Below are 20,962 nucleotides of genomic sequence, written 5' to 3' on the forward strand. Positions count from 1 at the left end.
GAGTACGTCAAGGCTGTATATTGTCACCCTGCTTATTTAACTTCTATACAGAGTACATCATGAGAAACGCTGGGCTGGAAGATGCACAAGCTGGAATCAAGATTGCCGGGAGAAATATCAATAACCTCAGATATGCAGATGACACCACCCTTATGGCAGAAAGTGAAGAGGAACTAAAAAGGCTCTTGATGAAAGTGAAAGAGGAGAGTGAAAAAGTTGGCTTAAAGCTCAACATTCAGAAAATGAAGATTATGGCATCCAGTCCCATCACTTCATGGGCAACAGATAGGGAAACAGTGGCTGACTTTATTTTGGGGGGCTCCAAAATCACTGCAGATGGAGACTGCAGCCATGAAATTAAAAGACACTTACTCCTTGGAAGAAAAGTTGTAACCAACCTAGATAGCATTTTCAAAAGCAGAGCCATTACTTTGCCGACTAAGGTCCGTCTAGTCAAGGCTATGGTTTTTCCAGTAGTCATGTATGGATGTGAGAGTTGGACTGTGAAGAAGGCTGAGTGCCGAACAATTGATGCTTTTGAACTGTGGTGTTGGAGAAGACTCTTGAGAGTCCCTTGGACTGCAAGGAGATCCAACCAGTCCATTCTGAAGGAGATCAGCCCTGGGATTTCTTTGGAAGGAATGATGCTGAAGCTGAAACTCCAGTACTTTGGCCACCTCATGAGGAGAGTTGACTCACTGGAAAAGACTCTGATGTTGGGAGGGATTGGGGGCAGGAAAAGGGGACGACAGAGGATGAGATGGCTGGATGGCATCAATGATTCGATGGACGTTGAGTCTGAGTGAACTCCGGGAGTTGGTGATGGACAGGGAGGCCTGGTGTGCTGCGATTCATGGGGTCGCAAAGAGTCGGACACGACTGAGTGACTGAACTGAACCAAATATAGCTACTGAGCACCTGAAATGTGGCTAGTGCAACCAAAGAACTAAAATCTTCATTTTATTTAGTTTTAATTTATGTTTAAATTTAAATAACCACACATGGTTAGCAGCTACCATACTGGGTGGCACAGGTCTAGGAAATAAAGTTCAAAGAACACCAAAGCATACAAGGTTTTTAGGATTAAGCCTCTATGTATCCTCTGTCAAACAATATTCTACATGCAGGTTCCTGAACACAGTATACTATCTCACTGTCCATAAATTTCTTTCTGCTAAGATGCTGCCTCCCTACTCTTCTCCCTTTCAACTGCTACTCACTTTTCATGAATGGGGGAAAATCAAATCTGCTCTTTCCAAGTCTCCTGGTACCCTGCAAAGAACTGATCATTCCCTTCTTTTGCATCTCCATTAGACTGCACATTTTACTATCAAAGCAATTATGTACTTTACTATTTACATATGTCATTCTTTATTTACTGTAACTTCTCTGCATAAATCTCAGTATCTAGGGTGTTATGTCTCAGTGGTAAAGAATCTGCCTGCAAATGGAGAAGATGCAGGAGACACGGGTTCAGTTCCTGGGTCCAGAAGATCCCCTGGAGAAGGGAATGGCTACCTACTCTAGTAATCTTGCTTGGGAAATCCCATGGACAGAGGAGCCTGACAGGGCTATACAGTCCATAGGGTTGCAAAGAGTCAGACATGACTGAGTAAACACTTTCACTTTTCAACACTTAGAGGCTAGCACATCAGTGTTCAACACTGGCTGAATAAACGAATCTCAAAGATGACACATACATCATTGGATACTAATCCTTTCTAGGTCTTTTAATTTTTAAATATTTTATGTAGCATTAATTTATAGAATCCATTTTGCCCTTACATTATTTTTCAACTTTTGAATCAACAACATTATACTAAAGATCAATTTTTAAAAAATTTTACTTTATTTTACTTTACAATACTGTATTGGTTTCACCATACATCAACATGAATCTGCCACAGGTATACATGAATTCCTAATCCTGAACCCCTCTCCCACCTCCCTCCCCACACCATCTCTCTGGGTCATCCCAGTGCACCAGCCCCAAGCATCCTGTATCCTGCATTGAACCTAGATTGGCAATTCATTTCTTATATGATATTATACATGTTTCAATGCCATTCTCCCAAATCATCCCACCCTCTCCCTTCCCCACAGAGTCCAAAAGTCTGTTCTATACATAAAGATCAATTTTTTTTGTTTGATCTAATATTTCTGTCCCTTAGGCCATATCAGACACTAACGGCATGTTGTCATTCTTATACTTACCGTGTTGAATCCTCAAATTCAATATTTCCCATACTGTTGAACATACAGATGATCTCACTGCAATTCATATTCAACCTAAAATTAAACACTTAGCATAAAAAGTGTTCTAATGTAAGTTTATTACTTTCTCTAATAAAAATTAGCTAACATTAAAAACTCTGCAGTAGAGGGGAAACAGGGGAAACAGTGTCAGACTTTATTTTTTTGGGCTCCAAAATCACTGCAGATGGTGACTGCAGCCATGAAATTAAAAGACGCTTACTCCTTGGAAGAAAAGTTATGACCAACCTAGATAGCATATTCAAAAGCAGAGACATTACTTTGCCAACAAAAGTCTGTCTAGTCAAGGCTATGGTTTTTCCAGTGGTCATATATGGATGTGAGAGTTGGACTGTGAAGAAAGCTGAGCGCTGAAGAATTGATGCTTTTGAACTGTGGTGTTGGAGAAGACTCTTGAGAGTCCCTTGGACTGCAAGGCGATCCAACCAGTCCCTCCTAAAGGAGATCAGCCCTGGGATTTCTTTGGAAGGAATGATGCTAAAGCTGAAACTCCAGTACTTTGGCCACCTCATGAGAAGAGCTGACTCACTGGAAAAGACCCTGATGCTGGGAGGAATTGGGGGCAGGAGGAGAAGGGGACGACAAAGGATGAGATGGCTAGATGGCATCACCGACTTGATGGTCATGAGTTTGGGTGAACTCCGGGAGTTGGTGATCGACAGGGAGGCCTGGTGTGCTGTGATTCATGGGGTTGTAAAGAGTCGGACATGACTGAGTGACTGAACTGAACTGAAAAACTCTGAAAGAGCATTGAAACAACTTTTAAATTCATAAATCACACTTAATTTGGTTGCTAATCTGGGAAATATTTTTGACTCAAATTTTCAATTTATAATTGCTTGTGATTTTAATAAATACAGGTTCTAATTTTATCAGACTCTTCTGAATTATAGATTACTTTTATGAATTACAATTACTTACTTGGGAGACTTCTTTAGCTTTAGAGAGCTGACTTGTGACAAGTCACTCTCAAATGTTAACTTCAAAGTCCGGATAATCTAGAATCAAAGAGAAGTATTGCTCATATGTGCATTTTGCTTTGTTACAAATACTATTGAAACAGAGTAAGATTTCAGAGGGAAAACTATACTCTTTAGGTATTTCATTAACGTGCTCAGGGTCTGATTTTAGGCAAGCAAAGGGAGGCATGCAAATTTCCCCGAAATTTAAAATTTTTTGGAGATGTGTATTAAGATATAACAACAAAAGATAACAACTAATTAATAATGGGATACAGCTACACAATCAGGGGAAATTCTGATCACACTTGTGCGCCTGCACTGCTGTCCTCAAACGTTTCTCTCTTTTTCTGCCCCCATCTTCCTAATGTGGCTAACTAGGGTGAAGACCAAATTTTACTTTTTTTCTCCTCCTAATGTTTCATGTGTAATACACAGGAATAGACTACTACTGTTCTTGTAACTACAGCTAGATGGAGGCCTGGTCAAGTAAGACGGTGCAAAAACTTTAAAAGTTCAAGACTTTGGAAGCAGGTAAACCAAGAGCTTCTATTTTACATCTCAGTTCAGTCCAAACATCTGATTATCTATGGGGAATAAGGTCCTGAAGATTCCAAGACAACAGAGTAGGATCTATACCTCAAGGGAACAAGACAGAACTTAGCAAAGAGGACTGATGGTAACCCTTTCCCGGCAAACAATTTAGCAAGAAACATGTTTCTATTTCTGCCCAACTCCAGGCACATGATTAGATGACAGGACAGGGTTGAAGCACCTTGTATCCTGACTCACAGAGTCGGGGGTTGGGAGAAAAACTTAAACAGCATTTTGATTAATTTTTAAGTTAAGAGTTGATAGTCATACCTGTCTATAAAAACAGAGTCCTATTTATTTTGCTACTCTTATTTGTTCTTGTTTTTTATTCAAGTGTCCTAGAAACAACTTTTGACTTAATATCATCCTATTTGTTCTCAGATTGTGTGTTATAAAGACTTTACTGCACCCTTTCCCTAAGTGGTAAATAAAAGGTCAAACAAAGTTATTAATGTTTATCTTAGAATTTAAACTCCTAAGAATTCTAAATTGATGCCATAAAGTTAGGATAATCTGAAAAGCAAATTCTTCCAGTTAAGTCTTAGATATCATATTCCAAAGCAGGTAAAGTAAGCTACCACAGAAATAATTCACATTACGAACTATTAAAATTACCTGATTTAGGTCACAATACATCCTTAGAGAAGGTGCAGATTTTAATTCTCTTGCTATCTTCATAGCTGCATCCAAATCACTTTTTTTTGCTTCAATGTAGCTTTTAGTCACTATTATTTTTGATAAATAACTGTCTGTATTTCTTACTAACTCTTCACACAGGCTCTTCTTCCTTCATTTAAAATTAAGTTATTTTTCAATTATTTCACAAACAATTTTATGAAAGCAAATTTATCATAACTCAAAAGTACTGAAAAGGTAATTTCAGTTTCATGAACTTAAATTTTAATATGGTTAATGAGACATTCAACTGAACTGAAATCTATTATAGTTGAAAGCTATGTATATGTAACCAGAGAAAAAGTAACTTTTGTAGAAGAATATAGTTATGTTCCAGATACAGGTGTCACAGAACTGCAGAGGTAAGACAAACCCTAGAAGAATCTACCACTTTTAAAAGTAAGAGAATCGTGGCTATCCTGCAGTCACTTGTGCCATTACAAAGACTATCTGTATTCATTTCTCACAAGGATCTACCTGCACATTTTAAAATTTCATAGGCAGATACGTATTACATGAATTTGAAATAAAACTTTAAAATAGACTTCACCAAACCAAAACTTAGGTATCAATTAACTATAATCTTCAAAGCTATCAGTTATGAAACTGAAGAGTTATTCCTTTATTACTCAAAAATTCTTTGTACCTATAGTGGAATTACTTTATCACGGAAATTAAGATATTTTGTACCAAAAATTATTGCTCATTTTATTCATCTTGTAAATGAATAAAATGATTTCCTCAGTTCAAATCTGGCCTCAAAAACGGGGAATTTGCCACACTGAAGAGTAATAAGAATGTGCCACGGGCTCTGCAAGGACTTCCCTGATAGCTCAGATGGTAAAGAATCAGCCTGCAATGCAGGAGACCCAGGTTCAATCCCTGGGTTGGGAAGAACCCCTGGAGACGGGAATGGCAACCCACTCCAGTATTCTTGCCTGGAGAATTCCAAGGGCAGAGAAGCCTGGCGGGCTACAGTCCATGGGGTCACAAAGAGTCGGACACAAGTGAATGACTAAAATACACACATGCTCTGCAGGTGAAAAAGTATTCCAAAAAATTATTAGTAATTACATATACAATTTATAAAAATCATTTATTTAGGAGATAAATGGTCATTTTGATAAGTTTCAGATGATTCTCCCCAAAATTCATGCCCAGGGAGTGATGTTAGCAAAATGGCAGACTAGGAGACTCGAAGTCCTTGTTCTTCAATGGTGATGTCAAATGACAGCTAAAAATTGGTTACAATAACCTTCTAGAACTGGAGAATGGACAAAGGTATACAGCAATGACACAAATGTGCAGTGGAAAAAAAGCCACTTTCTTTATCAGCAGGACATTTCATTTCTTGTCCTTTCCCAGACCTTTCCTCAGTGTGGTGCAGTCCTGGTCTGGAGGCAGCAGCATACGTCCTGATTCCTTCCCTCCAAAGGGAGCATGCTGCTGCTGCTGCTGCTGCTAAGTTGCTTCAGTCGTGTCCGACTCTGTGCGACACCACAGACGGCAGCCCACCAGGCTACCCCGTCCCTGGGATTCTCCAGGCAAGAACACTAGAGTGGGTTGCCATTTACTTCTCCAATGCATGAAAGTGAAAAGTGAAAGTGAAGTTGCTCAGTTGTGTCCGACTCTTTGCGACCCCATGGACTGCAGCCCACCAGGCTCCTCCACCCATGGGATTTTGGGATTTTCCATGCAAGAGTACTGGAGTGGGGTGCCACTGCCTTCTTTGCAATGTCCTACTCTGTGGTGGGGGTGCGGGGGGAGCGAGGAGGTGGTGGGGGCTGGGGGGAAGGGGGGCTGCCTGAAAAACCCTTTCACTTAATTTGGCACTCAGGCAGCAAGAGGAACCGAGACCACCCAAGAAGGTTGCAAAAAGGTTCCTCAAGCATACAGGTAGCATACTCCAGGTTAGGCCCGGTTAGCTCAAAAAAAAAAACAAGTCTTAATACGTTTTAAAAGACAATGTATACAAGGTATCCTCTCTGAACACAAAGGAATGAAAACTAGAACTCAATAACAGAAGGAAACTGGAAATTCCACAAATAAGTGGAAATTAAAGAACATACTCCTAAACACAAATTGATCAAAGAAAAGTAACACAAGGAGAGTATTTTGAGACAAATGAAAATGAAAAATCAAAATATCAAAATTTATGGGATGCAGTTAAATTGGATCTGAGAGAGAAATAAATATATAGCTGTAAGTATATTAAAAAAGGCATCACAAACCAACAACCTAATTTTACACCTTTGCTGTTGTTCAGTTGCTAAGTCATGTCCGACTCTTTACGACCCAATGCACTGCAACACACCAGGCTTCCCTGTCCTTCACTATCTCCCAGAGTTTGCTCAAATTCATTTTATTGAGTCAGTGATGCTATCTAACATCTCACCCTTTGCCACCCTCTTCTTCTGCCTTCAATCTTTATGTTTATACCTTAGAAACTCCAAAATAACAAACTAAACGCAAAGGTGGCAGAAGGAAGAAATAATAGGATTAGAGCAGAAATAAGTAAATAGCTAGCAAAAATAGAGAAAAATCAATGAAACCAAAAGACGGTTCTTTGAGATTAAAATTCACCAATTTTAGAAACAGTGCCTAGAAAAACAAGAATCAATTTACTAAAATAAAAAATAAAGTAGGCATTCAGTTCAGTTGTTCAGTCATGTCTGACACTTTGCAACCCCATGAACCGCAGCACGCCAGGTCTCACTGTCCATCACCAATTCCCGGAGTCCACCCAAGCCCATGTCCATTGTGTCGGTGAGGCCATCCAACCAGCTCATCCTCTGTCGTCCCCTTCTCCTGCCCTCAATCTTTCCCAGCATCAGAGTCTTTTGAAATGAGTCTGCTCTTCGCATCGGGTGGCCAAAGTATTGGAGTTTCAGCTTCAACATCAGTCCTTCCAATGAACACCCAGGACTGATCTCCTTTAGGATGGACTGGTTGGTTCTCCTTGCAGTCCAAGGGACTCTCAAGAGTCTTCTCCAACACCACAGTTCAAAAGCATAAATTCTTTGGCACTCAGCTTTCTTTATAGTCCAATTCTCACATCCATACATGACTACTTGAAAAACTTTAGCCTTGACTAGACCTAGGACCTTTGTTGGCAATGTCTCTGCTTCTGAATATGCTGTCTAGGTTGGTCACAACTTTCCTTCCAAGGAGTAAGCATCTTTTAATTTCATGGCTGCAGTTAGCATCTGCAGTGATTTTGGAGCCCCCAAAAATAAAGTCATCCACTGTTTCCCCACCTATTTCCCATGAAGTGATGGGACCGGATGCCATGATCTTAGTTTTCTGAATGCTGAGCTTTAAGCCAACTTTTTCACTCTCCTCTTTCACTTTCATCAAGAGCCTTTTTAGTTCCTCTTCACTTTCTGCCATAAGGGTGGTGTCATCTGCATATCTGAGGTTATTGATATTTCTCCTGGCAATCTTGATTCCAGCTTGTGCTTCTTCCAGCCCAGCGTTTCTCATGATGTACTCTGCATAGAAGTTAAATAAGCAGGGTGACAATATACAGCCTTGACGTACTCCTTTTCCTATTTGGAACCAGTCTGTTGTTCCATGTCCAGTTCTAACTGTTGCTTCCTGACCTGCATACAGATTTCTCAAGAGGCAGGTCAGGTGGTCTGGTATTCCCATCTCTTTCAGAATTTTCCACAGTTTGTGGTGATCCACACAGTCAAAGGCTTTGGCATAGTCAATAAAACAGAAATAGATGTTTTTCTGGAATTCTCTTGCTTTTTTGATGATCCACTGGATGTTGGCAATTTGATCTCTGGTTCCTCTGCCCTTTCTAGAACCAGCTTGAACATCTGGAATTTCATGGTTCACGTATTGCTGAAGCTTGGCTTGGAGAATTTTGAGCTTTACTTTACTAGAGTGTGAGATGAGTGCAATTGTGTAGTAGTTTGAGCATTGTTTGGCGTTGCCTTTCTTTGTGATTGGAATGAAAACTGACCTTTTCCAGTCCTGTGGGCACTGCTGAGTTTTCCAAATTTGCTGGCATATTGAGTGCAGCACTTTCACAGCATCATCTTTTAGGATTTGAAATAGCTCAAGTGGAATTCCATCACCTCCACTAGTTTTGTTCATAATCAATTTTACAGAAACTAAAAAAATTTGAAGGCAATGCTATGAATAACTATGCCAAGAAATTGGATAACCTAGATGAAGCGGATGAATTCCTACAAACACACCACCTATCAACACTGAATCATGAAGAAATAGAAAATCTGAGCAGATCAGTAAAAAGTAACAAGATTGAATTAGTAATCAAAAGCTTCCCCCACAGAAAAGCCCAGACCAGAGGACTTCACTGGTAAATTCTATCAAAAATTCAAAGGAAAAAAAAAAAAAACCAATTCCCCTCTAAAATACTGAAGAGCCACAGGAAACACTTTCCAACTTATTCTGAGACCAGCATCACCTTCATACCAAACCCATAAGAAAACACTACCAGAAAACTATTGATCAGTGTCTCTTATGAGCATTAAGTAAAAATCCTCAACAAAATACTAGCAAATTGAATCAGCAGAACAAAGAAAGAATAATACATCATGCCAAGTGGGATTTACTCCTGAAATGAAGTATAAGTATCAATTAATGTTATATAGCATATTAACAGAAAGAAGAAACCCGCACCCCCCCCCTCAATATCCTCTCAAATTATAGAGAAAAAGGATATGACGGTCTCAACACCCTTTCAGGATAAAAATACTCCAACGAGGAATTGAGGAAAACTACACCAACGTATAAAACTTACAGAAGAAAATCCCACAGCTAACATTACACTGGATGATGAAAGACTGACAGCTTTTCTTCTAAGGACAGTAGTAAGAAAAGGGTGTGAGAGTTTACCACTGCTACTTAATATACTATTTTAAGTTCTAGCCAGAATAATTAGTCAAAAAAAGACATAAAAGCCACCCAAATTGACAAAAAGAAAGTGATGTCTTTTTGCAGATGACATGATATAGGTAAGAAAAAAAGAGAAGAAAGTGAAGTCGCTCAGTTGTGTCCGATTCTTTGTGACCCCATAGACTATAGCCTACCAGGCTCCTCTATCCATGGGATTTTCCAGGCAAGAATACTAGAGTGGGTTGCCATTTCCTTCTCCAGGAGATCTTCCTGACCCAGAGACTGAATCCAGGTCTTCCGCATTGTAGGTAGAAGACAATTGTGTCTAAGCCACCAGGGAAGTCTTGTAGATAAAGATATCACAAGAATAGTAGTAGGGCTAATAAATAAGTTCAGCAAAGATACAGTATACAAAATAAACACACAAAAAATCAGATATATTTCTACATACTAACAATGAACAGTCCAAAAAGGAAATTGACAAAACAATTCATTTTACGAAAAGAATAAAAAGAAGACTGTACTCAGGAATAAATGTAACTGAGGCTGCAACAGACTTGTACATTTGCTGTATACTGCATAACATTGCTGAAATTAATGAAGCCAAAATAAATGGAAAGATCTCTTATAATCATGAACTGGAACACTTAATATTTATTAAGATGTCAATACCCAAAGCAATTTATAATTCAAAGCCATCCATATCAAAATTCCAATGATGCTTCATGCATAATAGAAAAACCCATCCTAAAAGTTACAGGAGATCTCAAGGGACCCCAAGCTTTCAAAACAATCTTGAGAAAGAACAAAGTTGGAGAGCTTACACATCCTGATTTCAAAATTTGCTACAAAGCCACAGTAATTAAAACAGTATCCTACTGCCACAAGAACAGACAGATGGACCAATGGAAGAGAATAGAGAGCCCAGAAATAAATCTTCACAAACATGGTCACTGAGTTTTGACAGGAGTCCCAAGACCATTCAATGGAAAAAAGACCCATCTTTCCAACAAATGGTGCTGGGAAAACTGGATATCCATATGGTAAAGAATGAAGCTGGACCCTTCCTTTACACTATATACAAAAAGTAGCTTAAAATGCCTCAAAGATCTATATGTAAAAGCTAAAACTGTAAAACTCTTAGAAGAAAACACAGTTGGAGAAAGTTTCATGATTGAAGATTTGGCAACAATTTCTTGGATATGACACCTAGACACAGGCAACAAAAGAGAAAATAGATAAATTGGACTTCACAAATTAAAAACATGTTTGGATCAAAGAATGCTATCAAGAGAGTGAAAAGGAGGGATTTGCCTGGTGGTCCAAGGCTAAGATTCCAAATGCAGGAGACCTGGGTCCAATCTCTGGTTGGGGAACTAGATCCCACATGCAACAACTAAGTCCTGGCACAGCTAAATAATTTAGTTCAACAATAACAGACAACCTATGGACTGGAAGAAAATATTTGCAAACTACATGAGCAACAAAGGCTTAATTTCTAAAACATACAAACAGCTTATACAGCTCAAAAAAAATTTTAAAAATGGGCAAAAGACCTAAACTGACATTTCTCCAAAGAAGACCATTACACAGATGGTCAACAGGAATATGAAAAGATATCCAACATCACAAATTATTAGAAAAATGGAAATCAAAACTACAATGAGGTATCCCACTTCCCACAAATCAGAATGGTCATCATCAAAAAGTCTACAAATAAATGCTAGACAGTGTGTGGAGAAAAGGGAGCCCTCCTATACTGTCAGTGGGAATGGAAACTTGGTGCATTCACTTTGGAGAACAGTATGGAGGTTTTATAAAAAACTAAAAACAGTAACCATACGATCCAGCAATCCCATTCCTGGGCACATATCCAGAGAAGATGGGGACTCTAAAACTCAATACATGCACTTCAATGTTCAAAGTACTCAAAGTAGCAATATTTACATTAGCCAAGACTAGGAAATAACTTAAACTGATAAAAAAGATGTGATATATGTATATGATGGAATATGACTCAGCCATAAAAAAGCATTAATCAATGCCATTTGCAGCAACATGGATGGACCTAGAGAATATTATACTTACTGAAGTCAGACAAAGAAAGACAAGTGTCATATATCACTTTTATGTGGAATATAAATGAACTTACAAGTCAGAAACAGACCCACAAACATTTAAGGGTAGAAGGGACAAATTAAGCATTTTGGATTAACATATACACACTACTATATATAAAGTAGATAAAAAACAAGGACATACTGTACAGCACAGGGAATTATAGGCAATATCTTGTAATAACCTATAATGAAAAAGAATATGTATAACTGAATCACTCTGCTGTACACCTGAAACTAATACTGTAATTCAAATGTAATTCAAATTCAAACTAATACTGTATTTCAATAAAAAAATTTTAAACCACAAACAAAAGGCAAGCCACAGGAAGAAGAGAAAATATATGAAAATGATACATCTCATAAAGGACTGATATCCATAATGTATAAAGAATTCCTACCCCATCAATAACAAAATAAACAATCCAAAAATGGTCAAAGGACTGGAATACATATTTCTCCAGAGAAAATACATAAATGGTCAACTAATAAGCACATGAAAAGATGTGCTCCCCAATACTAGCTATCATGGAAATGTAAATCAAATCCAAAATGAGATACCACTTCACATCCTCAAAATGGCTATTCTTTTCAAAAAAGAAAATAGGATGCTGGTGAGGATGTGGACAAACTGGAACCTTTGAGCACTGCTGGTGGAAAAGTAACATGTGCGGCCATCACAGAATACAATTTGGTAGTCCTTAAAAAGTTACACATAAAATTATTGTATGCCACTAAACTATACATTTTTAAATTTCAATTTTATTGGACTATAGTTGATTTTCAATGTTATATTAATATTAGTTTAATATTATTAACTAATATTAATATTAGTTTCAGGTATACAGAAAAGTGATTCAGTTATACATATAATCTTTTTTTGATTCTTTTCTCATATAGGTTATCACAGAATACTGAATACATTTCTCTATGCTATACAGTAGTTTCTTATTTATCTTATATATAATAGTGTATGTTTATCTCAAGCTTCTGATTCATCCCTCCCCCACCACTAAAATGTACACTCTTAAATGGTTAAAAAGGTAAACTTTATGATGTATATTTACCACTATTAAAAACATTTAAGATGCATGCACATGACTTATCACCTTTAAACACCAATATTTTGGCCACCTGATACAAAGAACTGACTCATTGGAAAAGACCCTGATGCTGGGAAAGATTGAAGGCAGAAGGAGAAGAGGACAACAGAGGGTGAAATGGCTGGATGGCATCACTGACTCAATGGACATGAGCTTCAGCAAACTCCAGGAGTTGGTGATGGACAAGGGAAGCCTGGCGTGCTGTAGTCCACGGAGTCACAAAGAGTTGGACATGACTGAGCAACTGAACTGAACTGACCTATCACTTAGATAATATAAATACCAAATGTGAGATACCATAAATATCAAGGAATAAAGAATATCAACTGATTCATTCAGAGTGATGAACCTATGATCTGGGCATTCCAATTAGAAATTAAAAAAAGAAACAAAAGTCAAATAGACAAGCACCATTTCTAAATACCCATTCATCACAACTTTTATGAATCTGTCTCTTAAAATGCAAAATGTGATTAAAGATTACTTGAGATCATATATATCAACATTTTTAAAAAGGATGGATATGTAACCGTATGGTATGTGTTTAGAAAAATCATTATTTGCTCTTGATGCAAGTAAACACATAAAAAAATGATGGCATTATGTACATGAAAACATATGTTTGCATTTTCCCAAGTATGCGGAATTCTACAACAGGATTCAGAAATAGCATTTTTCTGTGCTAACTGCTTTAAGAAAGAAATTATTTAACAGCTTTGGGACCAGAAGGCAAATAGCCTGAATAAATAGTTTTTCTTCATTTCGAAGCTGTAAACATCAGCTTGTAAGGGAACCACCCATTACCTTTTAAACTTGTTTAAAATCTACTAATTTTTTCCAATCTATGCAGAGGAATAAAATGACAAGTTGATGTTAAAAGCTTCAGTTGCACTGAGTCTATATTTTTAACTTATTACCTGGAATCAAGAGAAGTGAAAAGCTGATCAAACTGCTTCTCCAGAACCTCTTTAAGACAGACTGTCTCCTCTTTTGTTTGACTGTGTATGTGTTCAAGCATCTAGGAAAAAGATAATACAAAGACCTAATTTGGTATTTTTATTTTGTGGTAATTGTGTTATTCAACATAATTTTGAAAAGTAAAAGGTACTTTTTGGACTCTTTTCAAAATCACAACAGAAGAGATCAGATGATAAAAATGGGAAAAATCACATGGTTAAACTTTTAATCTTTGTTCTTGTCAGCAAGATCACATCTTTGTTAGTACTTTGTACTGATAAAATTGGCAAAAAGGACTAGAAAACCCACTAAGTTTTCTGAACTTCTCATCACTTTTACTCAGTACAGGAAATGGATCATTTTGGACAGCTAAGTTTCTCTCTGGCAGGATTCCTTAAATTTATAAAAACTTAAAATATAACATTAGGGGCTTCACTGGTGGTCCAGTGGTTAAGATTCTGCACTCCCAATGCATGAGGGCATGGGTTCGATCCCTGGTCAGGGGACTAAGATCCTGCATGCCACACACTAAGGACAAAAAAAAACCCTATATATATATATGCACACACAAATATTTTAATTAAAATGTTAACTATTCCACAAATTTCCTTGTATTTTAAACAAAGACTCACTGCTTGAGATTTGTGACCTTTTTTTTCTTTTAATCTTTCCTTTTTTAAATGGTAATGTCTATCCTATGCCTGCTCAACAAATGCATTAATATTTTAGAAGTAGATAATTTACTAGTTTCACACATTCACAGCTGGAGAGGAATTCTGCCCCAGCATGAGTTATACCCTGAATCTCACCCATACTTGATTTAGAAGATACTTAGATGAGATTTTGGACTTAGATTTGATGCCAAAATTGGTTAAAAATTGGGGGGATATGAGATGCAGTATTCTGCAAATACATATGTTGAACTCTTAAATTCTATGTTAGCTACAATCTTTTGAATGCCTTGGTCGTGAATTTGCTGTTGGTAGGTGCAAGGAGCTTGTTCTCTGTCAATCAGTGAGGGAAGTCTCTCTCTTGGGTTGATGGGCCAAGAAAGAAAAGAATCTAAAAATCTGTTTAACAGTATACAGCCAAATAATTAGCAGTATAAGAATAGTGATCTGCAATGCTTCCAAGACAAAAAATTCAGCTCACAGCAAACAGAAATTATAGCTCCTTAACAGAGCTTCAGTTTCAGCAGGCTGCCAACACAGATGGTATGAAACTAATCCTCGGAGGCCATGAATTTTCCACTCTTTTTTATGTTTCTCTCTCACTGGATTATCATATGTAAGCTCTACCTATCATGCTAAGCTCTACTACCTTCAGTGATATACATTATAATGGAACATGTCTTAATTTAGGATACAATGTAATCATCCAGAAAGCTTACTTTTACAGCAATACTTAATTGTTCAAAATTTTGGCCTGCTATCTTCAATGCTTCATCAATCTCTTCCACAGTTTTACTTTCCTAAGAAGGGAGAGAGGAACCACATACAAATACAAAATATAAAAACAGATGCTTAGATAGACTGTAACAGTTGGAAAAACATCAAGCTACCATTTTGTTTACAAAAGCAACCATCCATTACAGCAATCTGAAAACATGCAACAATGAACACTTTAGAGTTTTGCTCATAGTATTCCAGATTTTTTTTTTTAGGTATCTTTCTGAAAAAATGAGATTATGTCCTATAACCATTTTGCAACTCAAAACTACCTGAAAAAAATTATCATGATCATAAATAATACATGTAAACAGTAACAGTTTTTAAGAAAATGAAGATTATAATCAGGCTATGTTAAGATTTAAACACTGGGGACTTCCCTGCTGGTCCAGTGGTTGGGAGTCCATGCTACCAATGCAGGGGGTGCAGGTTTGGTCCCTGGTTGGGGAACTAAGATCCCGCATGCCAGGTGGTATGGCCAGAAAAGAAAAAAAAAAAACAAACACTAAAATTAACATATAGAAATTCCTTGATAAAAACAAAAGAAAATTCTTATGGGGAAAAAAAAAGATTTAAACATGGAAGACAGTGCTCTTTCCTCCCCCAGCCCACCAATAATCTCCTTAATGAAATGACTTAATATTCCACTCAACAGCACTTTGGAATTTGTTCTGTTTCTAACCTTCAATTAAAAGAATATATTATTTAAAGTTATCAAAAGCCATAACTGATAAAAGTCAATCTTCCAACAAGAATTACATCATCATCAGGAAGTGCCACTAGGTCTTTTAGTTGCCATTAAAATAACTGGAAAATCATACTTAGAATTTGGAAACTTGTATTTTATACAAGTTTCATAAAATCTGAATTCAATAACTAGGTTCAGAGGGAATACAGGTAAATATCAAGAGCACTAACAGCTGATCAAAGGCAGAATGTGTTGACTTGGAAAGAAAACAACTGTTGAAGCATAGTTTAGAATAAAATAAGAGAGTGAAGCAAGGAGTGCAGGTTTACCTTTAAACTTCCCAAAAGAATCTGAATTATAGGACCCTTGAGAGCACAGGAAAGTCAAGCTACTAGAGAAAAGTAAAAATGTTTGGCTTCATCTCACTTCATAAATTACATTTTTCATACCTCTATTACAGCTGATGGGTTCAAAACAGTCCTGTGTGTGGAGGCTGAATGTTCTAAACCAACAGTTTGTTGATGAGCAGTCTTTTCAAAGTCCTGAGAACAATTCCTCATCCTGGAAAATGTCAAGTACATTATTCTAAGTATCAACATTAATATAATGGTTTTAATCTTCTATTTTGATTTTTACCCTCTATTAAAAATAATTCTTATGATGACTTATAAGGACATTTACAATGAGTTCTCAATTATCTGTGAAAAGCAAAGAGAGGAAAATTATGACTAGACATGTTCTCATATAAAAGCTAACTTTATTTTTTTTTTAATATAATTTATTTTTTTTTTACTTTACAGTTCTGTATTGGTTTTGGCATACATTGACATGAATCCACCACGGGTGTACATGCGTTCCCAAACATGAACCCCCCCTCCCACCCCCCTCCCCACAACATCTCTCTGGGTCATCCCCGCGTACCAGCCCCAAGCGTGCCATATCCTGCATCGGACATAGACTGGCAAAATATACATGTTTCAATGTCATTCTCCCAAATCATCTCCCCCTCTCCCTCTCCCAGAAAAGCTAACTTTAATCAAGAATGCAACTTAACCAACTCCTAAAAATAATAGCTTATAGTATAAATTGGGCTTTAATTTCTTAATCCTTTCTCCTTCCATGATATTTTTTGGTAGTGATGTTGATAATCACTCAACTGTCTTAAGCTCAATTAAAGTAATTAAGTATACACACAAATGCCAGCTATTAAAAAATGTACTTATAGGCCTGGCTAATGAGGTAATAAATTTACCAGGTAATTTCAAATGAAAAGCAAGCTGCATTTCTTATCCATAGATGATAGAGTTTTTGCCTATTTTTTATCTTTATATCCCTACGTTGGCTAGCACACTGTGTTTGGTGAATAAGTTAATCATAGCCTAAAACAGGTTATAGAAGAAACTATGATGACTGAATGTTACTCTCATAGGAAGAAATGATAAAGTAATTTTTAAACATTAGATTACTTAAAAAGTGGATATCCATGTTCTTGAAAACAAGTGAATGCATTAGCCATAAGGAGTCCATCATTCAATTCCTGTTTCAAAATATTAAAGAAAAATCAGGAAGGCAATGCATCATGTAACAAGGAACACTTCTATTTTAAAGCATATCACTATTTAAACCAAACTCTACTGAAATTAGGAAATAGGAGTTTTTAACCTAAGTATACTTGACATGGAGAACTAATTTGAACTGGCAATTTGGAAAAAACTGGGATACCTAAAACAGATTCATCTACTTATGAAAGTAAAATTTCAACCATATTTGACACTACATGCATCTAGACAAAAGTATAATCAGATTTGGCTTTCATGTTTAAAAAATAAGAAACCTTCACAAAGAAATTCCAGATTTCTGTTTTGTCTTGAGAAGGATAACCTGGCACCACTGGGATGTCTTAACACATAGCAGAAACTGGCTAGAGCTGAGTAGGGGCTCCCTCCTCTGAAGTGGGTGCACAATCCTTGAAAGTGAAAGTGAAGTCGCTCAGTCGTGTCCAATTCTTTGCAACCCCATGGACTGTAGCCTATCAGGCTCCTCCATCCATGGGATTTTCCAGGCAAGAGTGCTGGAGTGTATTGCCATTTTCTTCTCCAGGGGATCTTCCCGACCCAGGAATCGAACCCAGGTCTCCCACATTGCAGGCAGACGCTTTACTGTCTGAGCCACCAGGGAAGCTCTGAAGTAGGTGCACAATCCTTCAGTTCAGTCGCTCAGTCGTGTCTGACTCTTTGCGACCCCATGAATTGCAGCACACCAGGCCTCCCTGTCCATCACCAACTCCCAGAGTTCACTCAGACTCACGTCCATCGAGTCAGTGATGCCATCCAGCCATCTCATTCTCTGTTGTCCCCTTCTCCTCCTGCCCCCAATCCCTCCCAGCATCACAGTCTTTTCCAATGAGTCAACTCTTCACATGAGGTGGCCAAAGTACTGGAGTTTCAGCTTTAGCATCATTCCTTCCAAAGAAATCCCAGGGCTGATCTCCTTCAGAATGGACTGGTTGGATCTCCTTGCAGTCCAAGGGACTCTCAAGAGTCTTCAACACCACAGTTCAAAAGCTTAGCACTCTTTAAAAAAAAGTCAGCCTCCCTCACCTGGTAAGTCAACTGCTAGATTCCTGAAGATGTCCCAACTGTTATGGCCACTGACTCACATGGAGCCACAAAGATACCTAAAGATTTATTCTAATCATTCCACTCAGAGGTTATGGAGGAAGTGATTGATGGAATACAAATAGAGGAGGTGGGAGCAGTACTGGCATTCAGTGAGCCTGAGTTCTACCTCCGGCTCTATCAATAACCAGTAAGTAGACTTTAGCTAAGTGGTTTTATTTTCTAAATAAATAACTGTTCTGTTGGTTTCTAAGCACCCATTTAAACCTGGACAGAGGACCTGAAGCAATAATGTCAAAGTTAGGAATGCTAGCCTCAAGGATTTTGGATTTTATCGGATAGGCCATGAAGAACCACAGAGCAGCAAAGAATCTGGAAGAGCTGAGGTATGCAAAAGAGACTAAAAGAATTAAGTAGGGTGAAGAAATGGTAATTGTGAATTCTGTTTCCCCGCACTTTAAATGAGGACATAGTAATGTTGCTTCTTTAGAAGTTGGATTCTTCACTTCATTAACAGCTCAGACAAATTATAAACTTAAAGAGCATTCTGTAAACAATGGGTTAGAGATACTGATATCAATGAATTTTAAATACTAAAATAAGTGCACATGGAACATACTTTTTAGGCTGCAATTTTTCCATAAACGAATCTTCTTTAATACATCCATCTATTGGGCAGTATTCTTGTTTTGTATTTATAGTTGTAGCAACCTTAGGACAAAAGATTAAAAACAAAAATCCAAAAAATTATTCAGTAAATTGTTTATACAGAATTCAAAAAAACTAGTGTGCTATTCACAGAAAAATGAAAAGATCCTTACATCATCTTTAAGTCAAAGAAAAACATACGTAAGTGACATTAATATCCTATTTTAATTTTTGAGGAAATCAGTAATTTGGCAACTATCAACTAAACAGAACTACAAATAAATAAAATAAACAGAACTAAAATATTTTCAGTTCAGTTGCTCAGTCATGTCCAACTCTTTATGACCCCATGGACTGCAGCACACCAGGCTTCCCTGTCCATCACCAACTCCCAGAGCTTGCTCAAACTTATGTCCATCAAGTCAGTGATGCCATCCAACCATCTCATCCTCTGTCGTTCCCTTCTCCTCTTGCCTTCAATCTTTCCTAGTATCAGGGTCTTTTCCAATGAGTCAGTTCTTTGCATCAAGTGGCCAAAGCTGATGTTCAGCTTCAATATCAGTCCTTCCACTGAATATTCAGGACTGACTTTCTTTAGGACTGACTGGTTTGTCTCCTTACAGTTCAAGGGACTCTCAAGTGTCTTTTCCAACACCACAGTTTAAAAGCATCAATTCTTTTTCATGGCTGAGTAGTACTCCATTGTGTATATGTACCACAGCTTTCTTATCCATTCATCTGCTGATGGACATCTAGGTTGTTTCCATGTCCTGGCTATTATAAACAGTGCTGCAATGAGCATTGGGGTAAATGTGTCTCTTTCAATTCTGGTTTCCTCAGTGTGTATGCCCAGCAGTGGGATTGCTGGGTCATAAGGCAGTTCTATTTGCAATTTTTAAAGGAATCTCCACACTGTTCTCCATAGTGGTGAATCAGTTCTGATGAGATGGATGAAACTGGAGCCGATTATACAGAGTGAAGTAAGCCAGAAAGAAAAACACCAATATAGTATACTAACACATATATATGGAATTTAGAAAGATGGCAATGTGACCCTGTATGCAGGACAGCAAAAAAGACACAGATGTGTATAGCGGACTTTTGGACTCAGAGGGAGAGGGAGAGGGTGAGATGATTTGGGAGAATGGCATTGAAACATGTATAATATCATGTAAGAATCGAATTGCCAGTCTATGTCTGATGCAGGATACGGCATGCTTGGGGCTGGTACACGGGGATGACCCAGAGAGATGTGGGGAGGGGGGTGGAAGGGGGGTTCATGTTTGGGAACGCATGTACACCCGTGGTGGATTCATGTCAATGTATGGCAAAACCAATACAGAATTGTAAAGTAAAATTAAAAATAAATAAATAAAAAGAAAAAAATATTAAAAAAATAAAGAATGTATGCTTTATGAAAAAAAAAAATAAAAGCATCAATTCTTTGGCGCTCAGCTTTCTTTACACTTAACCACACTTCTAAAGGAAATTCTTGGGAGCATTACTTTAAAATTTTACTGTGAAGTTTTTTACAATGCTATCTTAGGGTATGCCCGAAACTATAAAATACTTGGGAATAACTTTAATAAGAAAAAGATAGGAGGCGGTCCTAAGATGGCGGAGGAATAGGACAGGGAGACCACTTTCTTCCCCACAAATTCATCGAAAGAACATCTGAATGCTGAGCAAATTCCACAAAACCACCTCTGAATGCTGACAGAGGAAATCAGGCACCCAGAAAGGCAGCCCATTGTCTTCAAAAGGATGTAGGACAAAATATAAAAGATAAAAAGAGAGACAAAAGAGTTAGGGATGGAGACCCATCCCGGGAAGGGAGTCTTTAAAGAGGAGAAGTTTCCAAATACCAGAAAACCCTCTCACCAGTGGTTCTGTGGGGAGTTTTGGAATCTCAGAGGGCAATATAACCAGGAAGAAAAATAAATAAAACCCACAGATTATGTGCATAACGGCAACTTTCAGCAGAGAAGTAGCCCAAAAGCTTATATCTGCCA

General features: G+C 37.6%; 1 protein-coding gene across 1 annotated transcript in view; it reads right to left on the reverse strand.

The window, feature by feature from the left end:
• The window catches only part of RNF17 (ring finger protein 17), a 115,783-nt gene that overhangs the window by 79,474 nt on the left and 15,347 nt on the right, over nt 1-20,962 (reverse strand). Inside the window, exons 3-9 of the mRNA XM_040266846.1 lie at nt 18,922-19,013; nt 16,134-16,245; nt 14,939-15,019; nt 13,509-13,609; nt 4,443-4,614; nt 3,196-3,272; nt 2,215-2,289 (exon numbers count right to left, since the gene is read on the reverse strand). Of these exons, the coding sequence (XP_040122780.1) occupies nt 2,215-2,289; nt 3,196-3,272; nt 4,443-4,614; nt 13,509-13,609; nt 14,939-15,019; nt 16,134-16,245; nt 18,922-19,013 (710 nt within the window). The remainder of the gene's footprint in view (nt 1-2,214; nt 2,290-3,195; nt 3,273-4,442; nt 4,615-13,508; nt 13,610-14,938; nt 15,020-16,133; nt 16,246-18,921; nt 19,014-20,962) is intronic.

The sequence above is a fragment of the Oryx dammah genome, unplaced genomic scaffold (assembly GCF_014754425.2).
Source record: "Oryx dammah isolate SB20612 unplaced genomic scaffold, SCBI_Odam_1.1 HiC_scaffold_24, whole genome shotgun sequence".
Lineage (NCBI taxonomy): Eukaryota > Metazoa > Chordata > Mammalia > Artiodactyla > Bovidae > Oryx > Oryx dammah.